Consider the following 13,475-nt stretch of genomic DNA (forward strand, 5'->3'; position numbering starts at 1 on the left):
CATATATTAATAGATATTACATTAACAGCAGATATATAAACTGCCAGAAATAAATAAGTGTTACTAATTATGAGAGAAGACACTGATTTCCGTAACACAGGTCATTGAACCTAGCTCGGAAGTCAGGGCCTTGTTTAAATAAAGAATTATTATTATAAAAAGGAAACAATAACTAATTGAATGAATTTATAGTCAAAAAGTGTAATAAATTCTACGTAACAGTTAACAAAGTGATACATTTCAATTACCATTTGTTCGAGTGTGATACAATGTCCATTGTAACGTGCAAAATACGACCTGATCATGATGGCAACCTAACACTATGTTTAATCAACATTTGTTCGGCAGTTGAATATCACCAGCTCCTTTCCATTTACTGTAGGGATCCCAATCATAAAATGAAAATTTATTTTGTTGGCACCTGTAGATCAACTTTAAATATGATATATGGAAATCCGTTGATAGTAATAATAACAATGGCTTACAGAAGGCGACTGTTTGGAGTACGATGTTTTGTATCGGGGGTTTTTAAATTTCAGTTTAATTATTTACGCCATGAAGTTTACATTCACCGTCAGTTGTTCACGCGTGCATATTCAAGTTAATAATTCTCTGACATATTTCTTATGATACCAAGTGACTGAGGAACGATTCGTGTTCGCTTGTCCATAGCAGTTGCAGTGCCACTCAGAGCTTTAAATTGCAAAGATCGGCGGGGCACTGCCACCACGCTGTCACCCTGAGACACAAGTTGACAAGTCCAATATGCCTGTAATCTCAGCACCCTTACCCATCAAAACTGGAACGTAATAATGCTCACATTACTGCTTGGCGGAAGAAATAGGTATGGTGGCAGTACTTCCCTGGGCGAACTTTTTCACAAGGAGCTCTCTGCTACTGAAACATTATAATGGTATGGTGAAACTGGTGTCCGCAATTCGATGTTTGTGTACCTATTTTGCGTATTACATTATTATTCAATAATAAATAATGACTATGTTATTTGTTTTGCTAAAAACCGGAACATATTAATAACTTGACACAAATTTCAATAATTCCCCATCGAATACTAGCTCCAAAGAAAATCTTTTGGATATCACACAAAAAGTATTCAGTCATGAATTATTAATAACATTGTATTACGTCTAAGGCGTCACGTCTGTGAAATTTAATATTATTGATGGCGTTCGTTCCTGCGCAGACGTTTGTCTGAAGGTTTTATTACTTGTTTCTTACATTTGATGTTTTGTATTGATACTTTTATTTATTGGATTTCACTGTTATACGAAGAAGCTATTATAACAGATGAATCTATTGAATACAATTAAAGAGCAGGTGCTCAAAAAGTCTCTTTACAACTTATTTATGGCAATGAATGGTGCGGATAAAGGTACTTATCCGCCTTAAAAAGTGTTTTTTGTTTTTATTTCTACAAAGAATTCCTTCGTGTTTGACATAAGTTATAAATTCACAGTGAATAATAATATAATTACGTCAAAGGTTAAACGTCAAACAATAGTTTGTTACCAGCGAAAAACCAACTTGGTTGCAATAAGTTGTTTTCAGCTCTAGTAAAGCAACAAATACAATTTTCATTGTTATTGAAGTTTTTCGATGATCTATTTTCGAGCTTTATGCATGAAATTTGAAATTAATTGAAATTTTACCATGAGCTTTCCGGTGAAAGAAAATAGCGTGATGAAACCTACACGTTGGAGAAGGTTCACAACCCGCGTTGGCCGAGCGTAGCGGACTAAACCCTCACCTGAGAGGTGACTCGTGTCCAGCAGTGAAACGTATAAATGGGTTGATTATGCATGACACATTCTGTTGCCACCGGACCTAGGTGAAGATGATGAGGATCTCTCTCGTGAACCTTGTTAAAAGAAAGACAATTTGTTTGTACCATATTAGCAATGAGGTAGCTCGTTTACTGAACAATAGTATGATGTTAGAAAATTTTCATTTGCAAAGAGCTAGCCTCTTTGCAAATTAACATTATTTATATTATAAGCAGAGTTTCTCAGCTCATTATCAGAGGACCTAGGTCTACGACCTAGGCCTAGGCCTTACGAACGAGCAGTAGAGTTTAACCAATATGACAATTTTAAGTGTGATTTGCTTACCTGTGAAATAAAAGTTATTTGATGTACTTATAATATAATGGCCACTTACACGGCGCCAATCGACGAGCCATTCCACAAAGCAAGCCATTAAGCCAGTCTAGTGAAAAGTGCGTATATCACAAAGTCCAACTACACGTAACCCTGTATTACGACTGTAAGTTGTTGTGTAAGTTTCTTCAAGGTTCTTTACTAAATGGCAAAAGCATAGTAATGGACTGGCTCATGAAGCACGTTCACACAAGGTCATTACATGAACCAGTTCAATGCACATGTGGTGTGGGAAGGTATTCGGTCGAAAAATTAGACATCGTTCTTATTTAGTATATTGTCTTTATCACTGGCCTGGAGTCACTCCATAATCGAATGGCTCGTCGATTGGTCACGTGTAAACGGTCCTTAATGGCAACGGAAAGAACATTCTAGGATCGACCTTTCTTGCTAAAGAAGTCGTCTTGTTGCTGGTTGGTAGTGGAATATAGTGATCCGTAGTCGTCTGGTATCAGTTATTAGTACTCATGTCACAGATTACTTAATAGTTACGAAGTCATCCATGTTTCGACAATGTTCGACAGAGAACACAGGCGGAGACTGAATATATTAGATGTTGCGGAATGACTCGCTTTTAAACTCTTTAGTATACTGTACAGGTGTAAAGTTGACTATGGAAAAAGTGTTACATTTCTAACGTCGTGACTATCGTTCCAGTTACAAAAAAATCACAGTGACAAATCACCGTGATTTTGTCACGCCTGTCACTTACATCACGATATATGGTTACTTTTTATTAATCGTTATTAATAACCGCTCACGCGATGCGCTCTTCCTACCGCAAAATGGCGGCTATTTGGTTTCGCAAATTAGAAAAGCATTCAGTTTAAATACAAGTTTTTATAAATAAAAATTATTATACTGCATTGCTAAATAAATACCCTCCGTACTACCAGCAAAAACATCTCAAATAAAATGCAGTAATACACCGCAAATCCTGCACTTAAAAAGCACTAATGAAATTTTTGGTGTACTTGGATAAATATGATAATATTCCGTTTGAGTGGTTCTAACATTTACCATGAAATTACTCCTTAAAGTATAGTTTATAAACATTTATATTCAGGGTAAACTTAAAAAACGCTACTTACGGTATGTTTTCAATAAATAAACACCGAAATCACCAGCCTAAACAATAACACACACGATTGTCGTGACGTATTTTTGAAGTTGTTTATTTTTTTTTAATGACAGACCCAGGCATTAAAAAGTTTATGGTTTGCTAGAGTAGTTACCGAAATAGAAATTAATATTAGTTCTTTTACCTGTTATAACTTCGATATCCGATAAGTCGGTATAAAATCATCACCGGCACCTCAAGGTGTGGAATGCGTCTACGGCTGCATGTATCGCGTGAGCGGATAATCACATTGGTGTAACGTTTAATTTCATTTGGAAAATTGATCTGCAATAACCTTCACAGTTTTGCAGGTTTGTCGCATTATTCATTAATAAGACATACGGTATGTTTATTATTTCGGACCAATTTTGTACAATTACCTTATTTAAATTTACAACATTTACACGGTATTTACACTGATGTAATTATTTCTTGGTTCATAATTAGAATATTAAAAAATGAAAGCAAACTACATTGAGTAGCGCAGTCGCCAGTCTCTAGAGAAAGGAGCTCGCACATAATTTTGTATGTATTTACAACAAAATACGTCGTATGTTGTGATGTGAGCGACAGAGACAGTGGAACGGAGAAACTGCCTGTGTGATTTCGAAACGTCGTTCCTTCGTAAAAACTTACGGTGATACTATTTGACGGCTGATCACTGTGATTTTTTCATCGTGACGTTATTTATCACCCACCTCTATTGTCAAGACCGTAGACCTTTAGCTATCTCAAAATATTATGAATATAACCTCTGAATTTAGGAAATCGTTTTGTTCTTTAATTCTAAAACGTATTTTCCAAATGATCCTCTACAATTCTCATTAGAACATTCTCATTCTTTATCATTTCGTTAATTTCCGCTTGCATTATTATGCTCGTAAAAAATCGACTCTTACTCCAAAGGTTTTGATTATAATAGGATTCAAAAGAAAAGAACTTTAATGTCAAGATTTATTCACAGTAAGAAACAAGGTAAAATGTTTATATACTTCTGGGCTTAAGACCTGTGGTTAAGGTTGTGTTCGGGTTGGGGCACGGCGGCATTGAGTATTTTTCCCGGTTCTAACCCAGATTGCTGCGACATGTCATAATGTGAATTTATATTTACATACACGTCCTAATATGTCATTCGCCGGGCACCCAGAGAGTAGTCAACGTTGGACTATAGTGTAGTTGGTGTAGTGGTTTTTATTTGTTTTTTCCATGTGATAAAAGTTGTGTTATTAATGCAAATTTCACAACTTGAGTTGGCAGCTATTGCAATAGCTCTTGAAGACAAAGTATTGGAAACACAAATTCAAATTAGAAAAAGAAGATGGTGTGTACATCCTGCCTGCAGAAAAAGAGGAACCAAAGGAGAATTTGCCACGCTCTACAAAGATTTAATAGATGATGAGTCCATTACACAATAGTCCAACGTTGACTACCCTCCCGGTGCCCCGCGAATGCATTCATGTTACGACGTGTCGCGATCAGGCAAGGATGGAACCAGGGAAAAATTCCATGTTAGACCGGGACTTGACCCGGTCTAACTTGAAATTCATACAAAAGCTATGTAGATATTTGACCGTGTCGCGACCGGCGCACGACCGGAGCACGACTCGCCCCCGGCGCGGTGTACCATGAATCAGCCTTTAATCGGGATGGTTCTTTGTTTGATGAGCATATAACATGTTCAGCAGTTTAAAGATCATCAACTCTTTTCTCAGTAGCAGTAGAGCTCCTTGTGAAAGAGTTCGTCCAGAGTAGTACCGCCATTTTACCTATTTCTGCCGCCAAGCAGTAATGTCAGCATTACTGTGTGCCGGTTTTGAAGGGTAAGGGAGTTGGTGAAATTACAGGCACATTTAACTTGACCTTTATAACTCAGGGGACGGGCACAGTGGCAGTACCCATCAAATCTTTGCTATTTAAAGCTCAGAATAGCACTGCAACTGTTATGGACAGTGTGTAGCATACCTTCAGGCGCACGACTTGTTCGTCCTGTCACTAGATATTATAAAAAAAGTACCTAAGTCATAAAATTAATATTTATTTTACTTCCATTTGTCCCACCGACTTGAAATTTTGGCATACTATATTAATCCAATGACATTACAGTACTGTAAACTTTGATACCCAACCCCTGAACTACTAACAGTAGAACTATCGTATTTGGGCTGACCAAGGATTACAGATGGTGATTTTATTGACTTTTTGAAGTATACGCTATTTTGTATCGGTTTTTTTTTTTAATTTTAAGCTTTATAATTATAATGAAAGAACAGTTGGCCTCCTTCGACTGATTTTTTACTTGAATAAGGAAACCCTCAACGTGGACGTTTTTATATTACTTGGCTAGCGGTTTTGATAATAATGCACACCAAAAGTTTGGATTAGGATCATGAAAAAAACAGTTGTGATGATATCTCATGATATCTCATTCCTACTTATTCCTACTTATTCCTAAACTTAGGAAGCGGCACCGGTGCTTACTCCGGAGTAAGATACTCTAGTGACAAAGTATAAGACTTTTCTCTTGAAATGGTATCGTAAGACCATAATTTACCAAAGCGAAACTGAGAATAGATGTGTTTTGGCAAACATAATACTAATATTTCATTATTTTGACTAAGTGGCAGAGAGATGTCTAAATAGATAAATAGGTGTTTGCCGGTGTTGAAATATGGGCTTGATGCTTGCTAATTTAGTTGAGAGGGGTAACCAACTTTGAGTGAGGAAAGTTCGAGAAAAAACATTTCTCTCTACCATTGTATTTCGTTCAAACACTATCTTAATTTTTAACACGTAGTTCACAGAAATTTATCATACTGTAATCAATATCACTTACGTTAGGTTACACGAAAACTGCTATCAAAAGTGCATGGATTAAATACCGTTAGCTATATTGATTGCAATAACTCCATTATCTGTTTTATCAGTGGAGAGGTATATAATGAACCGTATATCTAAGCACTATGGAGATATAGCCACTTAATAAATACGATAATATGGTGGTTTATAATACGAGTTAGGTTAGGCTTTAGAGTAATGTTTTAAAAGAGTACATCGTTGAATTATAGAGAGCTTTTTCTCTATTTATTTTTATTGAATATCGTGATGTTTTGTCTATCATCATATTTATCTATTTTCCATTATTATTATTGATACAAAAATAAAAAACAATACAAATTTCTTCGATCCGACTGGACTCAAACCAAATTTTGTAGCCTCAACGTGGCCACCGCTCTCGCCAACTGACCTACGTATCGAGCCTGCAGATCTTTCGAAATTATCCATGAGCCCTTTTTGGATCTTTGTATTGGGCTTAAACGGCTTTTCAGCCGTGTCGCCAACAGTGAGAACTTATGAAAGCTTTTTCACTCTGCCAAGTACTTTTAAAGCTACCAGAAGACTAACAGAGATATCGATATATTTATATTTATTGTATATCACGAAGTTTTTACTACCATGATATTCATATGTTGACAAACACAAAGAAATATTACTTCGCTTTTTCTTTATTAATTAATCAGTAATTAACCCTTATTACAGGAATACATCTAAGAGCCGCAAGACTCCTCCATTTTAATTGACGTTAACCTATTTTAAATCTTCATTTCAAAGGCAAATTACATTCTATTTTTTGTTAGGCTGTACCGTCCTTCCATTGGGCAAGGGCTTCCTTTCCTTTTTCTTTCTTCCTTGTTATTGGCATTACCGATTTCCTATCGGAGTCGTCCAATTTCATTTATTGGCAGTACTTATTCTCTCTCAGTATCTTTAGATTTCCAAGAAGTGGTAGTATGCAATTGACATATTTTATTTTGTTCACAGCTCATCGTGTACCCTACTCGACCTAGTCTTCAGACAATGGGAGCCTTAACTACAATGTTAATAATATGGATCACAGCATTCGCCTTAGCATCACCTCTCTACATCTTTAGAAGTCTCAAAACGCACCAACTTGGTTTAGAAGGCATGGAATCCTTGAGCTTCTGTATAGAAGACTGGCCTATTGCGAATGGTCGAGCTATTTATTCGATATTCAGTCTTATCTTTCAATACTTACTACCAGTGTTAGTAGTAGTTGTAGCCCATATACAAATACACAGAAGATTAAGAGGAAGGCGGAGGGCTACAAGAAAAACACCAGCTATCCTCATAGCCATTGCTGTTACATACGTTGTAAGTTGGCTGCCGCTAAATGTGTTCAACTTAGTAGCAGACATGAGTACGGAACCTTTATTCGATGAAGATTCCGTGACAGTAACATATGCTATATGCCATATGTTTGGAATGTCAAGTGCTGTATCTAATCCGCTTCTTTACGGTTGGTTAAATGATAATTTCCGTAAAGAGTTTGAAGAAATTTTGTGTTGTCGCAAAAATTCCCAGTTAAGGAAGAGTGCAAGAGCTAAAGGCAGAAAGATGGATACAGAAGTGACTGCTTTGGCGCAACTGGAACACACAGTAACAGCTAACATAAAAACGTCGCAATGTTCTCAGATTTTCTGACTAAAGTCTTGTTTCAAATAGCATGAAGTGAATTTGGAGTTGCAAAGCCTTTGAATTTCTTCATTGGGTGACTTTTCTGTGTTTTAAATGCAGTGTTAACTGGTAGTTTATTGTGTAATCATATTTACCGTAAGTGTGTAAGGTTTCTAAACTAATTTATTTAGACTATCAGATACCTTGTATTTATTTATTTATAAGTAACATTATAGAAATCTGATATCGATTGAAATGTTGTATTTGTTATTTATATATAGAACAAAATTATGATAGGTATTAAGATATTGAACCAAAGAATTGTCGTAAATATAAAATAATTGTAAAATAATGAAATGTAAAGTTTTTTTGTTTTGTAAATTATATTTTTGATTGTAATTATTACTTGTAAATATTAATTTATGTAAAGCTTACTTACGTAGATAGTACCTAATTAATTATATACATATATTGTACTATACGTTTCAGAGCCCGAAACGTAAAGTGCTAATATAGAAAATTTTAATGTAATGAATTAGATGTAATTTTTGTAATTAAAGAAATTGTCTAAAATAAAAACTTTAAATAAATTGGCTGGCTCATTTACTTATTTGCTCAAAGTATTAAATCTTAAGCGAATTTTATAACAAAATTATAGGTAACATAATGAACTTTATAATAAAAAACTGGCCTAATTACTGTTTTATTGTAATTAATCCAACCTTCATGTATTAATAGTGGCGGAACGGAAGATACTTCGAAATATTCTGGGACCAATCAAAGGAGAATTTGGAAACTGGAGGGCCAGATTCAATAGAGAGATAGAAGAACTAGTAATCGGGGAAATAAAATCTGCTCGACTTCGCTGGCTAGGACATGTGGAAAGAATGGAAGAGGATCGAGCTGCCAAAAGAGCGTATTTGAGACAACCTATGGGTATATACAGTGGGCCGTCTAAGATGTCGCTAGAAGGATGAAGTCACCTAAGACCTAAAGGAACTGAAGGTGTCCGAATAGTCGGAATTGGCATAACACCGACAGAAATGGCGTACTTTGGTGTCGGAGGCCAAGACCCACTTCGGGTCGCTAAGGCAGCGAAGTGCCTAAATAAGTAAGTATACAAACTAGAAACGAGCCTATAACACAGGTCACGCGTCTTCACTAAGGGATGCGCAGCGTAAAGCATCTACAAAAATAGGGGCTACTCCCGTTCTTCGTCTGACATCCGTCCGAAAGAATTGCTGTCAAATAAGTGATACTCTATGGCAAAAAGTATCCTTTCTTCCATAAATAATGAAAACAAATATCTCTTTTCCTTTTCTGTTCTTCTTTTTTTTCATCTGCTTTACAAATAAGCGAATTAAAAACAACATCCAAGTCATCCTTGTAATTTATCAATTAGGTACACTTGTTATGTAAGATTTAAACTAAGCGACTGAACACCTGCGAGTGCCTCAAGGCACTGTCGCGAGTATTCTCGCACTAATTGATGCTACCGTTTCATTCCGTACATAGGAAGTTGTTATTGTTATCGTAGATAACTGAATATCGTTGCTGATTATTTCCAACGAAAGGTTAGTGAACTATTTTTATTGTTGCTGGTATCTTACACAACAGGTAAGAATTTGTAAGGAAAACCGGCCATATATTGACCATCTTGTCTCCTGAGACGGTTCAAGGATTTCTATACTGACCATTGCAACTCGTAGCTGGGAGAAAGTCTTACGGCTAACTTCGTTGCAACAGCAAAATTGGCATGCTAAAATTGGTAACTTTAAAAGTTTGTGAGTACGTAGACATTTGCTAAGTTCAATGATACCGAATATACTTTCAATATTTTCAATTATAAATTAAACTGTAACGATTTGCAAAATCACATTTTTGAAGTAGGTATTCATTATAAACTTAACACGCATTATAAACTTAATTTATTGTGTATGCTAATTGTAGTGTATGTGGATTGTCTTTGATTTGTCTCGAGCGCATACATCACATGTGCGGGTGTGGAAGGGATCTGTCAGTGTTCGACCATTTATTAAATAATGAAATAAATAAATAAATAATGACGCACACACTCAACATAGCCCCGCACTAGGGAAACGCTGTGTCGCGGGTGCCATGGATACACACATAGACAACACAAATTACACCCAAAGTAACGAGAGAAATAAATGTAGGCCAGACAAATATTTCTCTCGGCTCGGGAATCGTACCCGGGGACCTCTGCGTAGCAGTCCGGTTTAGTAACCGTTCGACCACGGAGGCAGTTGAATTAACCCGAAGGCACGTGGTGTTGCGTAGGCGACCCAAACACCAATACGCTATTTTGTAAGAGCGGAGACTACACAAAGTTAATTAGATGGGGTCTTAAATCGCGAAATCTGATCAAAATTATTTAATAATTATTGCCTACATGAAAATAACACGTACATACATACATAAGCTCACACCATTGCCCTATAGGAGGGGTAGGCAGAGACCACGGAACGCCACTTTACTTTAATCCTGACACAACTCTCGAACCTCACATACATCAACTACCCTTTTCATACAATTTCTTTTATTCTTGTCACTTCGGATCCCAGCCTTTTTGAGAACATCACTGATCATCTGGTCAATGTAAGATGTCCTTCTGAGATGTTCTCTTAAAACCCTTCCAACCATATACGCATCATAGAATAGTAAGTCAAGGAGTACCTCAAGGTAGCGTATTGGGACCATTGCTATTCTTAATATACATAAATGACATTCCTAAATCAATTAACGACCCTATGATATTGTTTGCGGATGATTGTACGGTAATTTATGACAATGAAACAAATATAAATACAAGTTTGAACTCTATTATTGAATGGCTTAAATATAATGATCTAGTTATAAATCTTGACAAAACTAAAGTTATGAACTTTAAACAAAGATACAATAAACCTATGCAAACTAGAGTGGTCTATGAAAGCAAAGAGGTCGGTGAAACAATGACAGTAAAGTTCTTAGGTTTATATATAGGTAATAATCTAAAATGGCAAACACACCTAGAATATGTACGTGGTAAGATACTAAAGTGTTTTATGCATTGTTTAGGATATCAAAAATAGTAAATTTAAACGCTCTAGTGGCCGCCTACCATGGTTATGTAGCAACCAACCTTAGATATGGAATCATTTTTTGGGGAAATGCACCCCACATTGAACACATATTCAAAGCCCAAAAGAAATGTATTCGGGCTATATGCGGCTTGAAAAAAACAGATAGCTGTCAACCACATTTTAAAAATTTGAAAATACTGACTCTACCATGCTTATATATATTTGAAATTTCACTTTTCGTAAATCGTCATCTTCATTTATTTGAATTCGTCACACGAGCCTGCGGTTCTCATCAACTGAAAAGTAGATCATGTAAAACTGCTCTACTTCAAAAGAGTGTAATAGTAATGGCTACGAAGGTATATAACAAACTTCCACTTGAAATTAGGAATTGCAACGATTGTGCAGAATTTAAGAAATTATTATTAATTTCCTAAGTGATAGGACATTCTATAATATTGAAGATTTCTTATAAAATTTACATTTCATATTATTAAATTTGTTATTGATTATTTTACTATTGTTATTATGTTTCATTAGTATTAGGTTGCATTAATTGGATTGCATGATTATAATATTATTACAAATTATTGCATGAGAATTACTAAAACTAAAAAAACTTTGTATGCCATAAGGCGGATCACAGTGATTCAAAATTCATTCTTGTAACAACTTTATAACCTGTGTATCACAAAGAAATAAATGATTTGATTTGATTTGATTTGATTTGATTTGATCATAAATCTGTTTGGTAATTCTTCTTACATCCATCCACTCTACATGCCCAAACCACCTCAACATTCCTTTCTCTTTTCTAGTCACCACATTCTCTTTCAAGCCGCATCTTTCGCGTATCATTGTATTCTTCATTCTATTACTCAACTTTATTCTACAAATTTTCCTCAAAGATCTTCTTCTCCATTACATTAAACCTACTTCCATGCTTCTTCTACCATACCCAACTCTCACTACCAAACGTCAGTGTAGGAACCTACAAACCATTGTGTATGGACATGTGTGATAAAAATAAGATATATACCTTTTTATACCTCACGCCTTTTATCCATCGGGGTAGACAGAGACAACAGTCGTCCACTTGCTACGGTCCTGACACACATCTTTGGCCTCATCAACACGCATCAGTGCTTGCGTACATGCTCGTCGGTTAAGGGTACTCTCGACCTGGCCCTTCTTTAGGATGTCCTCAATTTGGTCATGGTAAGTTCGGTCAGCCCATACCAACTTGCCCGCTCACACTTGCCTTATAAATCTGTTTCATCAATGAAAACAACAATAATAATTTATTTACTTAAATCTAACAAGTTTAGTATGTACTATAATACAATGTGTTGATTTGCGTTCTCGCCATGCTTACAGAGGTATATCCGAAACTGATCTCAAAACACTAAAAAAAGAAATCGAAAAAAACAATTCGTAAATTTCTATTTTTTATTTAATTGCGGTAAACAAATTTGATCTAAAGGTCATTGACTTGCACGGCACTTGCAAACATTTTGAACAATGACCTTAAATGCGCAGAAAGAAACGTATTTTAGATCTATTTGGTGGTAGGGTGCAGCTAGGGAGAGCGGGGAACCGTCATATCGACCGCGCGATTGGTAGATCAGTCGACCTTACTTCCCGTACTCTACTCTAGTCTGTCACGAAATGCCACGTGGTTTGGTATGTAAACAAGAGTTAGTAGAGCAAAAAAGAACCGCTGTCAGGTTCACCAGAACCTGCATGGCAATACAATGCTTGTCTATCCTTATGGCATGATGTGAAACGTTTAGTTTACGCGGAGGATACGAGTGTCGAAGTTTCTGCTTTCAAAGTTGTGGAGTCTAATGTTGAAACGAAACTCACGTGCGAATCTCTGAGCTAGGTGCTTCTAGCAATACTTTCATGTAACCTAAAGTTGGTAAGTACCAAATACAAAAAACTTTTTTCTGTCAACTTTTCGAATTAATGCAAATAAATAGTAAATTATAACAATACTAGTACACATTCATAATTAAAAAAATAGGTAAATAAGCGATCGAGAAAGATTACGTATCGCTCAATGAAGCGGGTGGCGAGGTTACTGCCCTTGCGTGGTGCACACGAGTTGAGACAATTTTGCAAAACTTTACTAGATACAATCAGCCAGAATATTGAACAGAATATTTTTCTTATAATTATTAATACAAAGATCGAACACTCAGAAAAAATTCCTTCGATCCGGCCGGATTCGAACCGACGTCTTCTAGCTTACCGTGGCAGACGCTATACCAACTAAGCTACGGAGCGAACCAGCGGACCTCACGAATTTATCTGTGTGCTTGCGTCGTGTCTTTGTATTTGGTTTTTTTCAACGACTTTGTAGTCGCAGCGCCAGCTATGAGAAATCTATGAAAGATTTATCACCCAGTTAGTACATTTACAGTTACCAGTCCTGACGAGAGATGTCGCTATTCGCTGTATTTTTAATTTGTTTTGATTGAATTGATATTCAATTCAATAAAAATGTAATTGCAAAGTAGGAGGCATACTAGCCGACGAGCCACTTGACGAGCGCTGGTCATCGTCGTATACATCTGCAATATCAGGCTGCTTATGCGTTGCTGGCCTTTGATAGCCTTG

At 36.1% G+C, this 13,475-nt stretch overlaps 1 protein-coding gene across 3 annotated transcripts in view; it reads left to right on the forward strand.

Annotated features, from left to right (window-relative positions):
• Positions 1-8,090, forward strand: part of LOC113232419 (neuropeptide F receptor) — a 152,062-nt gene extending 143,972 nt beyond the window's left edge. For all 3 annotated transcript variants that reach the window (XM_026467132.1, XM_026467131.1, XM_026467133.1), the window contains exon 4: positions 7,114-8,090. In XM_026467132.1, coding sequence (XP_026322917.1) covers positions 7,114-7,794 — 681 coding nt within the window. In that variant the 3' untranslated portion in view covers positions 7,795-8,090. The remainder of the gene's footprint in view (positions 1-7,113) is intronic.
• The last annotated feature ends 5,385 nt before the right edge of the window (positions 8,091-13,475 follow it).

The sequence above is a fragment of the Hyposmocoma kahamanoa genome, unplaced genomic scaffold (assembly GCF_003589595.1).
Source record: "Hyposmocoma kahamanoa isolate Upper Pololo Valley unplaced genomic scaffold, ASM358959v1 76, whole genome shotgun sequence".
NCBI classification, from domain to species: Eukaryota; Metazoa; Arthropoda; class Insecta; order Lepidoptera; family Cosmopterigidae; genus Hyposmocoma; species Hyposmocoma kahamanoa.